The sequence below is a fragment of the Arachis ipaensis genome, chromosome B09 (genome assembly GCF_000816755.2).
Source record: "Arachis ipaensis cultivar K30076 chromosome B09, Araip1.1, whole genome shotgun sequence".
In the NCBI taxonomy this organism is placed as follows: domain Eukaryota; kingdom Viridiplantae; phylum Streptophyta; class Magnoliopsida; order Fabales; family Fabaceae; genus Arachis; species Arachis ipaensis.
In genome coordinates, this window is record NC_029793.2 from 18,993,243 (window position 1) to 19,011,648 (window position 18,406).

An 18,406-nucleotide genomic window follows, 5' to 3' on the forward strand; every position below is an offset into this window, starting at 1 on the left:
ATACCAACATCTCCTACTCGCCTGACTAAGATCTACAAGATAACCATAGCTTGGTTCAAACCACAATCCTCGTGGGATCGACCCTGACTCACTCAGGTATTACTTGGATGATCCAGTGCACTTGCTGGTTCAATTGTACGAAGTGTGGGGATTTGTGCACCATTGAACCGGCATAAGGTTATCTCATTCTACATGGGTTCAGAGTGAGTCTTTCATCGGAAAATTATGAACCACTAGCTTGATTATATATCTCTTAGACGGCTAATCCACGACTTCATTGGGGACTTCTCGAGACACTAGTTCAGCCGAGGTATAGGGAGATTAGGGTCTTTGTGGTAGAGGCTAGAACCAAAGGCGCAGCATTCTCTGATCTGGAAGATTCGACCTTGTCTGTGGCGTTTTGAGTAGGATCACTAAGGGGAATGGACTTCAGGAGCTTCACCCTCAATCAGACTAGATCTGCACTAACCCTGGGATTCAGATCTGGAGGAGCGTTGGCGACCTCTCAAGAAAGGGGTTGATCACATACAGCCTGCCATAGAAGAAATCATTCACAGTTGAAGAAGATAGTAAAACCGAATTGATCCAGGGGAACAAAGCATCTCCAAGCCTTAACCATCTTCTTATCATTTCATTCACCATCAATTGAGTAATGTTTTCTTTATTTTCTTTTTATGCGCTTTAAACAAACAAACAACTTTTCTATCCGCCTGACTAAGATCTACAAGATAACCATAGCTTGCTTCACATCACAATCCTCGTGGAATCGACCCTGACTCACCTAGGTATTACTTGGACGACCCAGTGCACTTGCTGGTTCAGTTGTGCGAACTGTAATTCCTCGCACCAAGTTTTTGGCGCCATTGCCGGGGATTGTTCGAGTTTGGACAACTAACGGATTGTCTTGTTGCTTAGATTAGGTATTGTTTTTAATTTTGTTTGAGTCTTCCATTTTCTTTTTTTCGAAAAAATCAAAACTTTTTTCAAAAACTTTTTCTTTTCTTTATTAATCTTGATCTTTTGTTTGAGTGTTTGTTCTTGTATTGTTTGAGTTTTTTTTTCGAATTTCTTGAGTCTTTTTCCAAAAAATTTTCAAAAATAGTGTCTTTTGTTTGAGTCTTGTGTCAATCTTTAAGTTTGGTGTCTTATTGTGTTTTTTCTTTTAATTTTGGTGTCCTTTGCATGTTCTTATTTTCTTTGAATTCTTTAAGTTTTGTTCTTGGTGTTCTTCTTTATCTTCAAAGTGTTCTTGTTTTTCTTCTTGTTTTGATCTTAAAATTTTTAAGTTTGGTGTTCCTTTGTGTTTTTCTTTGCAATTTTCGAATTCTAGGTGTCTTAAATCTAAAAATTTTAAGTTCGGTGTCTTTTTGTTATTTTTATCTTTCTTCATTAAATTCAAAAATAAAAAAAATAAAATATCTTTTCTTATCTTTATATCTCAATTTTCGAAAAAAGCAACATATTTTTCAATTTTAATTTCAAAATCATTATCTTATCTTATCTTAGTTTTAAATTTCAAAATTCAAATCTTTTCAAAATCAAATCTGTTAAAAAATCATATCTTTTTCAAATTACTATCTTATCTTTCTATCTTTCTTTAAAAATTCAAAAATCTTATCTTATCTTATTTCAAATTCAAATTTCAAAATCAAATCTTTTTCAAAAATCAGATTTCAAATCTTATCTCTTTCAAATCTTTTCAAATTCCTATATTATCTTTTCTAATTTCAAATTTTAAATTCAAATCTTTTCAATTCCTATCTTATCTTTTCTAATTTTAACTTTTAAATTCAAATCTTTTCTAATCTTCTATTTTATCTTGTTTTCAAATATTTCTTAATTAGTTACTTGTTTTCTCTCTCTTCTTTTTCAAAATTTCCTAACTAATTCTTCTCTCTTCTAATTTTTGAAAATATCTTCTCTCTTTGATAGTTTTTTTGCAACCATTGCTTCAAACCATGTGGGAAAAACTTCATAAGAAGCTTCCCACCCACCAAATATTTTCTCAGGTGCCTTTTACTTGGCCAACCATGCTTTAAGATAACTCATCATGTAGTTGAACTTCGACTGCACTTCAGCAATGATAGATTTTACCTTTAGGGATGGGTCGACTTCAACTAATGGCTTTATCGCTTCTGCAATTGTACCAGAGTCTAGTTTGGTATGATCTTGGGAGATGGTATAGCCGGTGCATGTGTGACTACCGTTATACCCTCTTATCACCCAACAATACTGTCTTTTTATAAAACTAACTTTGATAAGTCAATCATAACTTATTTCGTATTATACGCATTTAGCCTAAAATGTCGTCGGTTCTTATTCAAACACCCTATAATCGATACCTCTCCGAATAATATACTCTTTAACTGCCACAATTACAGTCTCTCTAAAATTAAACTCCATTCCAACGACGACATCACTATCTGTGACAACAGCAGAGGCTGCACCAATAATAAAACAAAAGAAATTCAAATACTATTTTAATAATAATAATATTGACATATTCAGAAAATTCTAGTACATGCATGGCATCAAGATTCAAAGTGTGCATAAACAATGGCTCTCTAAATGGATGTAGACCCGCTAGTGCATTAGCAACATCTACCACATCAGCCTCAATTGATATATCATCTTCCTCCACATTTTCAGTTGGACCAACAATTTCATAATTACCTTCAAACTCTTCATTGCTTTCAGTATTATAACCCATGGCCATCCAGTTTATGTTAGATTTTGGAAAATCAACATCTTGGATTTTATCGAACTCAACATATAATTTGATAAGTGAGGCTTTTGCTCTAGTTTGATAGTAGGTCAAAAATATTTTTTACAGTCTAATTTCATCAACCACATGCATTATTTGAAATTGAATGACACCACCAAATATTAGCACAGGATGCCTGTACAAAATATTTGTCACTATCTTCAGCAGTTGATTATTTACACTTTGAAAAAGTACACTCTTAAGTCCTTCATATGTTATCGAGAGAGGAACAACAATAACACAAATTCTCACATAAAAAATTCATACGTACCTTCATGTGTATCATACAAAATCTGACCATTATAATATATTTTTAAACTAACATAACCTACCATTTAATACACTCAATACATTTACTCATAAATTTTTTCACTTAGCATATGCAGAATAAACTACTAAAGAACTCTCTCAAAATCTAAAAATGAAGAAAAAATGTGTTGCTTACTTCTACTCTCTCTGCAATATATTCTCAGCATAATACCAAGACTCTTTTTATAATTGATTTAATATTTTTTATTCGTACCAGTATAAAACATCAATGATATTTTTATTTTTACTGCACAACGTTAGTTCTATTTTGACCAATTTCAACTTTTTAAATTCGTATAATATATAAAATATCCCTGCCGTTTTCTATCTTTTATTTAAAAGAATCACAAAATGGCGTTGCCATTTTTTAAATATAAAATTTTAAAATAAGGTAAATTCTACTCTACCCTTCCTATAATGACATGTATATTACCCTCTGTGACATGTCATCCTTTAATTGGTTGCTATGTTAACTATGGTTAAACTATTGGTAATTAAATTATAGACCAAAGTGGGTAATTATATAATTTACTAAAATAGTAAAAATTCAATATTTGATTCTTCCCCAAATCATGCTCCCACCATGAACCCTAATCTTCTGTATCTCCTCCCCCGTTCCGGCAACGTCGTCGCCACCCGAGCATAACCGCGTCATTGGCCTCCCCCCGTTCCGGCACCGTCGTCGCCACCCGAGCATAACCGCCTCATTGGGTGCCCCATTCTCTCCGTCTGTCGTGCCATCTCCGTGCTCGAAAGCATCGCCGCCGCCGTCGTCACAAGCAGCGCCGCCTTCCTCACGGTATCCTTCCCTCTCACCCAATATTATTATTATCAAGATCGGTACATGGAAGGATAGACTATAAGCATAATTCCTTTGTATTTTTAGAGTACAAATTCTTTTATAGATTTCAATTCAGATGACGTAAATGCTTTGATCTCATTGATTTTTTTGAAGGACTTGCAAGTTGTCCACCAGCAAGTACAAGATTTTGGATATGGAGATTTATTGCCGATGAATCTTTAGCTATTACTGCTTCAAGTATCATTCCTCGTTGGAATTACTTTCGTTTTCTCAGATTCTTAGGTCCCCCCCCCAAAAAAAACACCAAAAAAAAAAGGAAAAAATCATATATGTTTTGTTAACTATGTTATTCTTTGTAAGCAAGAGTAAGAAACAGAGGTTGGTTCCTTGATTAGTCTTACTTGTTCATTCTTTTATCTTATTAGCCTAGGCAATCACTCTATCAACATGTATAGTTGCTCACAACAATGCATTGTTCGCTTTGCTGGTGTCAAATAATTTTGCTCAGATAAAAAGCAATGTGTTTAAGCGATACAGCAGGGACAATGTATACCGTTTGGTTTACCTTGGTAAGTTATTGTGCCTACTAGAGTTTATTTTCCTTTGATTTCTGCTTATTTGGTATATTGATGATTAGTTCCTATGCTAAATAGAAAATTATGCAAACCCTTTTACAATATGATGAATAAAAGTCACTTTTTAAGCAAAATGAAAGTTAGATATGGTGTTGAAGTCCATGATTAGTGCATCCCTTTGATTTAAATTCTAATTTTGTTAGGACTTAATGGGTTGCATTGGTTAAACACTAATAAATATTTTATGTATGCGTTTTGATCTTTTAAGGAAATATGATATGAATATGATAAGGGTATTATGGGCAATTAGGAGGTACATTGTTAGTGAGTGAGAATTATAGGAATATGTATGCGAAATGATAATTGATATCATCAAGCATTCATTCATTGCTAAATTCAATGACATGAAACCCATTACATACTGAGCTCCTTGAAGACCTCTGTAAACAGGTATTTTCATCTGATTTTATGTGCATATCATCCATGCACTATTATTGGTTGTTTATTCTGATTAAAAAGGCATTAACAGCTGGCTGTGCATGGTTAATTTGCATATGTTTCAAATCCCTCACGGGGTATCTTGAATTTGAGTGACTTTATGAGCAATAATACATTGAAAGTACCACAGCCTTCCATAATTCAATTTCCAAATTTCTTTTGTGATTATCTGTTGTAAACTTGTAATATGTTTTTCTTTACTGCGATATTGAATCCAATATGGATTTGTATGCCTTTTGTATTCCTTTCTAGCAATATGGTTCAATCTCTCTAAATAACTTGGTCATTTTTCTTCTCAATTGATTGTGTCCCTTTGATTTCTTTCATTATTGTTTCTTTGATTTATAGTTTAATTCCAGTGAGTTCAGTTTATAAGTGAACGCTTTTACCATATTTCACCAAAAAGTAAGAAAAGAAAAAGAGAACGAGAATACTTTTACCATATGGAAGGGGTTTTTTTTAATATAAGTAGGCATTTGCACATGGTGTATCCTGTTGGAAAGCAAGAATATGCTATTTAGTTGACACTTGAGAAAGCCAACTATTACTGCATAAAGAATGATGTATAATTATGCAACTTTAAGTTGGTTTATACTATTTTTGATAATTACATTGCTTTAGCCGACTCTATGATGGAAATTTCCCTAAGAATACAACTGTTCAAGTGATAACATTAAGTCCTGGTCCCGATATCCCGGTTTGTGCATCTACAAGTAACGAAGAGTCCGGGTTGAGTTCCAGACCAGCAGAGTCTCCTGTTGTGGCCCCTGAAAATAGAATGGCAGATTGAAGATGATTCAGACCTTGGGATGATTGGTAATTTTGTACCATTTACTAATTACCTTTTATTGATGTTTTGTATAGTTTGCATTCATTGATTGAATTGACAATTATTGAACTAGGAAGATTATGTCATATTACTCATTTACTATTAAATTTTGAAATTTCTTTTTGACTTATTCTATCAATAACAGAACTTGAGCTTAATTTTAGTTCATTTGATGTGTCCCCATGTACTGTACTAAGTAATTACCACGGAGTTTAACCACCAAATTTTAACTACAAACGCTAACTCGTGTCTTCTATTTATCACCAAATTTGCTCATATTGACATGCCATAACCAACCTGTCTTTACTAGATTTACTAAGCTACAATATTATTTCTTAAAAATATTCTAACATTAACACAAATTTTTTAAATTAAATCTAAAAATGTAAAAAATTAAATTTAGATAAAATAAAAAATTATAAAGATAATTCTAATATGAACTGTCTGTGCTTTGTGATGCTGAAGTCGCTCTTGTTGTCTTCTCCAGCCTTGGCCGTTTGTATGAGTATGCTAACAACAGAAATTCTCTCGAAGTAAGCTGTTGATTTTCTGTCATATTAAGTGAGCTCTGGTGTTTCCTTAATACTCTATCTTACTTGTGCATATTTTCTTTGGTAATTTTCACCAACTATTTGTCTATTTTGCAGGAAACAGGTCCAATTAGAGTTTTTGGACCATGGAGTACTAACTTTGTTGAAGAATTAGCTAGAGCCACTTCCCGATGGAAGCTTGTCAAATATTAACATACGCATAGCAATTTTGAGTATTTTAAATGATGTACTGAGTTTTCACCATTATAAATATTTTTTATTCAATTGCCCTTCTCCAGCAAAATGTTAAAGGAACTAAAGGGCATAAGGGCATCTTAGAGGAAGCAAATTCTACTATGCAAGTTGAGTAGAATTAGAAGTCAATTATCAGGGCTTTGAATGGTTTGTACTTTGTATATTCTGAGTCATAGTTACTAAGTATTTTTTGGAGTTTCTTGTATTGGTAGATGCAAGTTCAAACATAAGTAACTAGAAAGTTATAATGACATTCACCAAAACTAAGTAATTCCTCACAAAATGTATTTGCTTGTATTCTAAATCTTGATCACATCAAACCAAATTCAAGTTCGACTTACTAAAAGCTCAAAAGTTGGCTCGAGCTTTTCTTATATTAAAATAATTATATATGTATAGATGTGTATATAATACAAAATATAGATCTCAACTTCAAGCTCAAACATAGCTCATAACTTGCATATACATCACTTTTAAAAAGGTTAAACTACTAGAAGAATGAATTAGTGATGTTAGCCTCTCATAACTTGCTGGAAAATTCATCAACCATGATTCCCTCCATTCGATAGGAAGCAAATTTTGAGGCAAGTTTCCTCAGCTGTGATACGTTTCTTCCCAATTTCATTGCCACCTTCATTTCAAGCAGCTCCCCGTTTTCTCTTTTCTCCAAATAACTTTCTTCCAAAGTTGATTCAATGGAGGTTTTTAACTGCTAGAAGAAGCCAGCAGAGTTTTTATACATTTCGAATACCATACCAACTTGGCCTTCATGCTCGAAGGTGTTGATTGCAGCATCCAAAGAACCAGCCATGAGAGGCACCATTGACCATTGTAGCATACCTAGCCATTCTTGTCAAATTCTTATTCTCTCTGCAGAACAAACAAGCAAACAGCCACAAATTTATTTATAAATTTATGTGCTACTCTTTTACCATAAATCTCAACAATTAAATAGTCAGTCTATCACGAGCAGCAATATCTTAACATTTCAGATATCAGTTTTCCCATAGTAAAAGATCATTCTAGAATTCCAAAACTCCAAAATAATTTCATGTTGAACCTTCTAACCATGGTACATAAAATCAAATAAAATAAATAAAAAGTAAGAATGATTGTAAAAAAAGGAGACTTGTAAGAAATATGCTGATGTGTAGAAATGTCCCTGTATTTCTTAGCAATACCAAAGTCAATGATATACACCTACAGAGGGTGCTTGGTTTTGATTCATACAGCAACTGAGGGTGCTTGGTTTTGACATTTTTCTGAATAAGAAAGAAAACCAAGCCAATAGCATGCTCGATCAGGCACACATGACTTGTCCTTCAATAATTTAATTTTGCCACTGAAATATGCAGAAACCTTAAATTGCTATGCCCTACAGCACCCCATAGCTCTAATATATCTCTCTTAAGGAAAAAAAAAAGGAACTAGTTTTGCATATTCATTTCTTGGAAAGTCACTAAAACATTACAATTCTCCTAATTTCAGCAGCTCTTGGAATTTTATTTAAAATTTTATTTAAAGTTGCATAATTATACATCATTCTTTATGCAGTAATAGTTGGATTTTTCAAGTGTCAACTAAATAGCATATTCTTGCTTTCCAACAGGATACACCATGTGCAAATGCTTATTTATATTAAAAAAAACCCCTTCCATATGGTAAAAGTATTCTCATTCTCTTTTTCTTTTCTTGATTTTTGGTGAAATATGGTAAAAGTGTTCACTTATAAACTGAACTCACTAGAATTAAACTATAAATCAAAGAAACAATAATGAAAGAAATCAAAGGGACACAATCAATTAAGAAGAAAAATGACCAAATTATTTAGAGAGATTGAACCATATTGCTATAAAGGAATACAAAAGGCATATAAAACCTATTGGATTCAATATCGCAATAAAGGAAAACATATTACAAGTTTACAACAGATAATCACAAAAGGAATTTGGAAATTGAATTATGAAGGCTGTGGTATTTTCAATGATTATTGCTCATAAAGCCACTTAAATTCAAGATACCCCGTGAGGGATTTGAAATATATGCAAATTAACCATGCACAACCAGCTGTTTAATGCCTTTTTAATCAGAATAAATAACCAATAATAGTGCATGGATAAAATGCACATAAAATCATATGAAAATACCTGCTTATAGAGGTCTTCAAGGAACTCAGAGTATGTAACGGGTTTCATGTCATTGATTTTAGCAATGAATGAATGCTTGATGATATCAATTAACATTTCGCATATATATTCCCATAATTCTTACTCACCAACTAAAATCTAAAGAATTCAACTAGGAAATCAACTATTTTTCAGCCAATATTAAACAAATTTTCTAAAATTACCCTTTTATTATAAATTCTAATTCTAAATCCTAAACTCTATACTTTCCAAAAAGTGAAAGTTAAGAAAGTAATTTTATAATAAAAAACTTGCCTAATTTTAACTAATTAAAAGTTGATTTTCTGTACTTACTTTTATCTAAAATATAAATGTTAAAATAGGTTTAGCACCTCCTCATGCTAGATATGATTTGACAGCACTCATAAATTCATGCATAAGTTCAGCATATTCCTGGATTCAGAAAAATTAAACTGAAGTCAACATTAGGACATATTATATAAGTGATAGCTAAATTTAAAAATGATTAACTCTATGATGACTCGGAAAAGAATATTAGTCACGAACCTGCCCAGTCGCCCGTCTTTGCTTGAGCCCTATATATAACTCATCATTCAATAAGTTCTTGTTGTTTGTTCCCACATCAATGGTGATAGGCAAACACTGAAAATTTTTATCAGATTATATTATATTTATAGGCATGACAAGAAATGGAAGGCATAATCATTGTGAGTTTATGATAGCGATAATTTATAGAATATACTTACGGCAGACGGACGAACTCCTCCGAGTGCTGTATATAAAGAAAGTTTTCCAACTGGTATTCCCATTCCCTGAAGACACAACATGTTACCAAAGATTAGATTGCAACATTAGACCTGATTCATAAAACAATATGATTCATAAATTTCAACAAGTACAGAAGAAATTACCTGACAACCAAGATCCCCAAGACCCAAGATCCGTTCTCCATCAGTTACAACAATGACTTGAATGTTCTTCTCAGGCCAATTCCTTAGTACTTCAAGAATCCTCCCCCTTTAAGTTCAAACCCAAACAATATACAACGTAATCAACACAAATAACACATAAAATATTCATCAACAATAATTCCAAGTCAAAGTCAAGCTTACTTCTCTTTCAAGCTGATATAAAGATCCTGAGGACGCATGAAGATGCTTTCGTATTTCTGGCAAGCCTCACCGACAGTTGGAGCATAGACAACTGGGAGTAACTCTTCGACGTGCTCAATAAGAAGCTTATAAAACAACCGTTCATTCCTCTCCTGTAATAAGGAATATATTGAAGTGAAAGCATTAGAAGCCGAATCCAAAGCTAACAAAACAAACTGTCTGAAGAAACTTGCCCCAAGATATTATTTCACATTAAAGATGAATTTCATAGTTCTATATAAAAATAATGGGGCAAAAAAAGGTCAAGATCACAAGTATTTTAGCCAAGAAACAAGGCCACACCTGAAGATCCATCATTGCCATGTACTTCTGCAATGGAACTTGATACTGACGAACGTGCTGGATCATTTTCTTCACCTGCACAATGAAGTGGCAATAAACTTTTAAGCATTTAACTGATGTTCATATACACAATCCAAAAATTTGGTAAGTATGAAAAAAAAAGTAGTATTAATGTCTTCTAATCAGATATTCGACCTGAGTTTCCTGCGGAATAATTGTCGGGGAAAGAAGACCTCGCAAGTAGTGAGCAACAGGCGAACAGCAAGCAAGCGTACGTTTATCTAAAATATAAATATTAAAATAGGTTTAGCACCTTCTCATGCTAGATATGATTTGAGAAAGTATAAGAAAATAAAGTTGTATCCTACTAACAACCATAGCTTCTGGTCTAGTGGTAAACACTTGACCCAACAAGAAAATTTTCCATAAAGATAGGACCAATGAATTAATGGTTAAAAATTTTAAGAAAAAATTGAGTGAAGAAAACTTTGACAAAGCGTGTACCAGTCAATACAACTTGGTGGGTAACATTTATCCCCACTGTTAGTATATCCACTCCATTTGTGAACACAACATCTACAGAATCTGAATCACCAAATATCTGGAATCAAACCCAACTAAAGGAGTGAGACAAGGAGAGAAATGACCCATACACAGATGTAGTTATTTATTTATTTCATCACAACACACATTGACTTTCGCGGCTAGATTCACATTGCCATTTACTGCGAAGGCACCACCAAGTATAACAATCTGCTCAATGTGATTGGCAAATTCTGGATCAAGCTGTATGGCTTACAAAAGAAGAATCTAGTCAAGAAATGAGGTATTGTACGACATGATATGTACGGCGAGGAAAGGTTCCAGCTAATGGATGAAGACAGAACGAACAGAGATGTCAATAAAGTAAACAATACCAACAAACAGCAACAATGAATCAATGATTATTGAACAAAAATTAGTGAAATTACATAGTAACTCATCAGTATTACTAACAAAATTTCAAAACAAGCAAAATAAGTGCAGCAAACCAGAAATCAATTCAGAATCACATAATCATAGAATCAGAATTACAGAATCAAAGAATCATAGAATTTGAACTAAGCAAAACAAGCAAATTTGAACCCAGCAACTCAGAAGCACAGAATCAAAGTTATTAACAAGAAAGTAACAAAACCCTAAATAAATCCAGCAACTGAGAATCACAGAAATTATAATTAACAAAATCAAGCCCTAACTATTTCATAATTATAAAAACCCAAGTTATCAACAATAAACTGAACAATAAACTAAGGTGGAGGTGGTGACCTGCTGTGTTGATTGTGGGTGGCCAGAACCCAGAAACGCTGCTGGGTGGAGGTGGCGAGGTGCTTTGTTGATCGTGGCCTCGTGGGTGCTATCTGCTGTGCTGCCCTGTTGGGTCAGTCGGTGGTGGCAAGGTGCTGTGTTGATCTAGGTCTTCGCATTCGTGGTGCACCGGCGGTGGGGAATCTCTGCTCTGTTCAGGGAATATGTATGCATTATTGGCCTGTCATCAAAGAAAACATCTGAATCAGACTGTGTTCTATGCAAAATTTCTTTTTCTTACATATGAATTCTGAAGGACTATAAACCTGGCCAGGCACAAAAACTTTTCCTTCATACTCAACAGGAGGGAATGGGCTTCCGCTAGCGAAAATGGCGCGACCCTGATGATACCAAACATGTACAAGGTAAGAATATAGAAATTAAACTCGAAACCCGAACTTAATTATAGAAATACTACTAGGGGTATCTTATTACCTGGCTCCACTTGTAAGCTTCTTCAGCAGTACATTCTGATTGTGAAGTTGGGTTGGAAAGTGAAAGAATGATAGGTTTCTGCATGCATTATCATGTAATAGACTTGTTAGCTTAAATGGACATGAACTATGTCATAGTAGTTGGAAAAATAGATTGAAATAGTAGTAGTACCTCATTGATTGAAGCCATTGCCTCAATAACCTCTTTAGTGAAAGTTCTTCCTTATCTAGAGGTTCCAATCAACACTGTTGGTTTGATTTTCTGAGAGGCTAACATAGACATAGATAATGTAAGAATATTGAAACTTTTGCTGTGTGTGCACGTGCGCACGTGTGTAGTGGACAGAAAGATCAATCATACATTAACAGTGTCTACGAGTCAATGAACAGGTTCATGATCATGGGCCCATAGCTTCTTAAAATGTTGAAGCGATTCTTTTCGGGAACTGACAATCAATCCCTGCAGAAGTAAGGGGATCAAGAATATTACTAACAGAAAATCAGAATCTACTTTGTATAAGTGGAGAAGCTTGGATGAATTCAACACTAACCTTTGAGTCCACCAACCAAATGCTCTTGCGCACTTCATCTAGTGGGACATTAGTCTGCATCAAGAAGGGTAGTTTCTTAACAAATCTAAAGTACTCATCAAATGAATATCATAACATTAATGAAAGTGTTTAGATGCTTCAAACATCATATCAGTAATAGAAAGGAACCTATTTTGATGTTTCAAGTGCAATAAGTTTTGTAATTCTAGTGCTAGCCTACAATCACCAATATAATTAAAAGTTTAAGACCATTAGAACTACATCCTCATCTTAGAACCAATGAAGGAAGCATGAGCATAGTCGCAGAACTACATGGTCCTACCTCTCCAGCACCAAGGAATAAGAATCTGTGGTCAGCCAAGTTGCCCCCAACCAATTTTAGAGCTGCAACTAGTCTAGCAAGGACCACTGATGCTGTACCCTGGAATAGTGCGATACGGTTTCAGAGCTGGATATATTATAGTTACCAAAGTATCAGAATTAAGTATTGATGACTAGTATTCCTTATTTGAATATCATTATTGAGAACAAGATGGGTTGATCTATATTTTTCAAGTAGATCAAATGCGTTGTGGTTTGCAAAGTCTTCAAACTATAACAGAATCATAAAAAAAGGACAAGTTAGTAAGCACTTCACACCCAATAAAAAAGATGGCTTGTCATATTGGCTAATACCTGAATGAGGACTTTCTCTTCGTAATTTTGCTTGACAGCACTCATAAATTCATGCATAAGTTCAGCATATTCCTAGATTCAGAAAAATTAGACCGAAGTCAACATTATGACATATTATATAAGTGATAGCTAAATTTAAAAATGATTAACTCCATGATGACTCAGAAAAGAATATTAGTCATGAACCTGCCCAGTCGCCCGTCTTTGCTTGAGCCCTATATATAACTCATCATTCAACAAGTTCTCGTTGTTTGTTCCCACATCAATGGTGATAGGCAAACACTGAAAATTTTTATCAGATTATATTATATTTATAGGCATGACAAGAAATGGAAGGCATAATCATTGTGAGTATATGATAGTGATAATTTATAAGATATACTTACGGCAGACGGACGAACTCCTCCGAGTGCTGTATATAAAGAAAGTTTTCCAACTGGTATTCCCATTCCGCAAAGAAAAAACATGTTACCAAAGATTAGATTACAATATTAGACCTGATTCATAAAACAATATGATTCATAAATTTCAACAAGTACAGAAGAAATTACCTGACAACCAAGATCCCCAAGACCCAAGATCCGTTCTCCATCAGTTACAACAATGACTTGAATGTTCTTCTCAGGCCAATTCCTTAGTACCTCAAGAATCCTCCCCCTTTAAGTTCAAACCCAAACAATATATAACGTAATCAACACAAATAACACATAAAATATTCATCAACAATAATTCCAAGTCAAAGTCAAGCTTACTTCTCTTTCAAGCTAATATGAAGACCCCGAGGACGCATGAAGATGCTTCCGTATTTCTGGCAAGCCTCACCGACAGTTGGAGCATAGACAACTGGGAGTAACTCTTCGACGTGCTCAATAAGAAGCTTATAAAACAACCGTTCATTCCTCTCCTGCAATAAGGAATATATTGAAGTGAAAGCATTAGAAGCCGAATCCAAAGCTAACAAAACAAATTGTCTGAAGAAACTTGCCCCAAGATATTATTTCACATTAAAGATGAATTTCATAGTTCTATATAAAAATAATGGGGCAAAAAAAGGTCAAGATCACAAGTATTTTAGCCAAGAAACAAGGCCACACCTGAAGATCCATCATTGCCATGTACTTCTGCAATGGAACTTGATACTGACGAACGTGCTGGATCATTTTCTTCACCTGCACAATGAAGTGGCAATAAACTTTTAAGCATTTAACTTATGTTCATATACACAATCCAATAATTTGGTAAGTATGAAAAAAAGGTAGTATTAATGTCTTCTAATCAGATATTCGACCTGAGTTTCTTACGGAATAACTGTCGGGGGAAGAAGACCTCACAAGTAGTGAGCAACAGGCAAACAGCAAACAAGAGCGTCAGCAACGCAACCATTAGCAGCAGCAGCCAAGGAACAAAGTTTCTGACAAGAATATGGGTTTAGAGAAGGATATACGATGGGTTTAGGGAACAAAAGCTTAGCAAAACAGAGATTCTGGTGAGAAGCATAGACGATGGAATTAGGGAAGGATTGAGAAGAATGTTTTAGTTTGGGCGGGTTTAGGTTTTCCTTTTGCGCCAAATTTTGGAAAAAATTGAAAGAGGCGGCTATTTACCCAAGATTAAAATTTTTTAAAGGGAGTTTATAAAACTCCTGTAGACTAAAAATAGAAAATCATGTAAATTGAATTCCAAAAAGTGAAAAGAAAAAATGACTTCTCTTATCAATATTGCATGAATTTATAAAAAGTCATGGTAAGTAATACCGGTAAAATAAAACATTTTTTGTAAAGCACAATGATTTTAAATTGGATGGAACACTACTTAAGTCTAGGGTACTAATCAGTTTAAATATTTTATTAGCGGTTTAATATATTCAGTAGATAATGCCCTTAACCCTAATTTTCAAAATGAAACCCTTCCCTAACTTAACTCCTTCAGCCGCTGAGTTCCCTTTCTCCTTCATAAGTTCAACACACGCAGTTTCCTTTGTTATCCCTGAAAGAAAGAAGCAAAGAAAACGAAAGAGGGAATGAGGGAAAAGGAGATCCGGAGGAAGAAAGAGCACCGGGAAAGCAGCAGCTCACCGGCCAGCCGCGTTCTGCCACCACGTCTAGCTCGCCGCCGATCGCGCTCCTGTTTGCGCCGTCGCTAGGGAGAACAGAACTGAGAAGGGGTTGGCTCGCGAATGTGGGTGGTCGCGGGCTCGAAGCCGCCGCGCCTTCATCACCACCGCGTCCACGCCGTGCCGCCGCCACTGCTAGGGTTTGCCGCTGCCACCTTATCACTGCCAGCAGGCACAGAGGGAGAGGGAAATTGGAGTTTTGCATAGCAGGGAGAGAGGGAGAGCGCGACAAGGGAAGCCATCTCTGCCTGTGTCACCGTCGTCGGACCGCCTTGCCATCGCCGAACCTCCTTGCCGTCGCCACAGAAGCTGCCTTCGTCGGTGCCGTTGGAGGCACGAATGGGAGAAGAACGCGCACGAGGGAGCTTACAGAGAGGGTGATGCGCGATGGTGGTAGGTTATTCCGCTGCCCTTGCTGCCGTCAGAAGCTGTCGCCACGGCCGCCGGCCTCCTAGCCGCCGCTGTGGTTGGAGTCCGCTGTGTACGGTCGCCGGAGAAGTCGTTGTGGCTGCTGAAACCACCGCCAAAGCTCTGGGCTGAGCTTCTGCCACTTGAGAACTTGTTGTCGTCGCCGGAAAAGTATGCCGGTAAGGGTTTTATTTGAGGTTTCTGCCTTTTTGGATTTCGAGAAGGTTTTAACGCTGCGCAGTTTTTATAGTTGATCCACAGGAGCTTCTGGCCGCCGCCGGAGCTGTTACCGGGCCTGTTCGAAATCGCAGCTGCTTCGTTTTCGTATTACAGTAAGTATCTTATGTTTCGAAAAAGCCTCGCGTTAGTATTCGGTTATGTTTGGTCAATGAATATGAGTTTTGGTAACGTGAGATCAAGTCCTGATTACTATATGTTGCGATTAGTGTGGCTATGGTTATTGCGAAAGTGGCTGGGAGCTGAGGTTTTGGTTGCCGTCAGTTCGGGTTGAGGCGGAAAGGACTTGATGAGGCGTTTGGGTTATGGAATTCCGTTTTGAGGTATGGGCGCTTTTCGAAAACTATATTTTGTATATTGGAATTATTACATATGGGCACTGATGTGAGGATGTGTATTTGGTGATTGTATCAGTCCTATGTATTGTTTGGTTGTTTTGTATGATTATGGGTGTTTGTTTGACTCGACTGTTGTGTGGCTTTGTGAAACGAAATGCTTTTGAAATTGATTCTTTTAAAGCTTTGAGATCGAGTTTAATCCGTTGGAAATTGATTTGAATTGAATGGATTTTCTTGAGAATGTGTAAAATAGAATACACTCTTGATTTCAGCCTGGCTGGCTTTAAATGATCTGGTTTTTGATAAATGATTGTTGCTGAACCGTTTCTTTAAAGCTTTAGAAATGAGTTTATTCGGCTGATAATGATTTGATGTTGAAACGGCTTTCTTGAAATATGGAATTGAGATGACTGTTAGATTTTGGCTTGCCTTGGGCTGATTTTGAAATTTGGGCCGTTGAAAAGGATTGTGAAACGGTTTAGTTGGGACCCGAACCGGGTGGCAAAAGTCCGAAATGTAATGTTTTGAAGTGATTCTTTAAAGATTTGAAATCTGAGTTTAATCCGTTGAGGATTGATTTGATTTGAGTCAATTATTTGATGATGTGAAAAGTCGAATGCACTTTTGAATTCAGCCTGGTTTACTTTAATTGACTTGGTTTTGGACAAATGATTTGTTATTGAGCCGATTCTTTAAAGCTTTAGAAATGAGTTTATTCGGCTGATAATGATTTGATGTTGAAACGGTTTTCTTGAAATATGGAATTGAGATGACTGTTGGATTTTGGCTTGCCTTGGACTGATTTTGAAATTTGGGCTGTTGAAAAAGATTGTGAAACGGTTTAGTTGGGACCCGAACCGGGTGGCAAAGTCCAGGTTTTAGGGGAGGTGCTGCTGAAATTTCTATAAAATTCGAGTCTTTATTGAAATGTTGTCTGGCAAATGATGAGTTAAAGACTTCTACTATTTTATTTGAATTATCAAGAAAAGGATGATTCATGCTTTCGAAATGAGTTAGTAAAGAGGAAATTGTGATTTAATCTTGCTTCTTAAGAAAGGCATTGTATCTCCTTCATGGGAAGTTATTTAGATGAAACTTGTGTTTTAAAGCTGCTTGAATGTGAAAAGGGTTTATGCCTTTGAATTTGACTTGGGGGTTTCAATTAAAGAAGTTTTAATGATTTTGAAAGGACCTGAATGTCTATTGACAAGTTTCATTTTGAAATGTTTTGAGAAAGGTTTTAAGTACTCTTTGAATTCTGAATTCTTGTAAGACTAAGGCAATTTTGAACAGTTGAAACGCTTTAGAATTTATCATGGGGGTTGAAGTTGGTTTTGCCTAAGTAAAGGAAACGGCTTTGAAAGAAGTAAATGATTACGTGACTCGGTTTGGCTTAGATCCTATTTTATTACTCAAATCGGAAAGCCAATGTTTTAATGATTTTAAATGAATTTGGCAAAATGAGTTATGTTATTCTCCCCTAAAGACTTGGGACTTGCCGAGAAACTTTTGCTATAAAATCCCATTGTTGGATGGGTGATTTTGAATATCTCAAAGAGATTTTTAACTTGCCATGATTATGGAAGTTTTGGAAAGAGGGTGCCGAGAGTGGCATTATTTTTAAAAGGGGAATTTACCTTGAGTAAAAATGGCTTATGAGCCTGAGATGATTTGAGAAATGAGATCTTTAGAGCCAAGGCTGAAAATAGTTGAAATTTGATTTCAAAGTGAAATGACTTGAGAAAAGTGATTTATGGCTTAAATGCCGGTTTTATGAATTTGATGATGTTGAATGGTGGAAGTGCTATTTTGTTATGGGCCAGAATGGTTGTGTATGATTATGAATATTGGCCGGTTCTAGATTGAACCGTGATCCGGAATGGCTATGTATGATTATGAATATTGGCTGGTTCTGGATTGAACCGTGAGCCGGAATGGCTATGTATGATTATGAATATTGGCTGGTTCTGGACTGAACCGTGAGCCGGATGGCTGAGATGGATGTTAATCCATGGTTGAGAATGAATGCATGTATATGCTGAATTATTGATAATTGTGATTTGCACTTCCACTATCAGAGGCACGAGTTCCCTGGAAGAAAGTAGTGGCTAGCCACCACGTGCTCCAGGTGGAGACTCGA

The 18,406-nt window shown here is 35.5% G+C and overlaps 1 protein-coding gene and 1 pseudogene across 1 annotated transcript; both read right to left on the bottom strand.

Annotated features, from left to right (window-relative positions):
* Positions 9,085 to 11,146, bottom strand: LOC107615187 (NADP-dependent malic enzyme 4, chloroplastic-like). Its single transcript, XM_016317288.1, has 10 exons — positions 11,135 to 11,146; positions 10,854 to 10,949; positions 10,668 to 10,764; positions 10,359 to 10,444; positions 10,164 to 10,238; positions 9,822 to 9,973; positions 9,621 to 9,726; positions 9,456 to 9,521; positions 9,256 to 9,351; positions 9,085 to 9,141 (listed from the first exon to the last, which is right to left on the bottom strand). The coding sequence occupies exons 1-10, from the start codon at positions 11,144 to 11,146 to the stop codon at positions 9,085 to 9,087; spliced, it is 843 nt and encodes a 280-aa protein (XP_016172774.1).
* Positions 11,185 to 14,339, bottom strand: LOC107615186 (annotated as a pseudogene).

What these genes read in the sequence shown, in the direction of transcription:
- LOC107615187 (XM_016317288.1), bottom strand. An exon ending in TTATTCCGCAGGAAACTCAG is followed by an intron (nt 10,239 to 10,358) that starts GTCGAATATCTG and finishes TTCATTGTGCAG; the next exon opens with GTGAAGAAAATGATCCAGCA. An exon ending in TTGGGGATCTTGGTTGTCAG is followed by an intron (nt 9,522 to 9,620) that starts GTAATTTCTTCT and finishes TTGTGTCTTCAG; the next exon opens with GGAATGGGAATACCAGTTGG.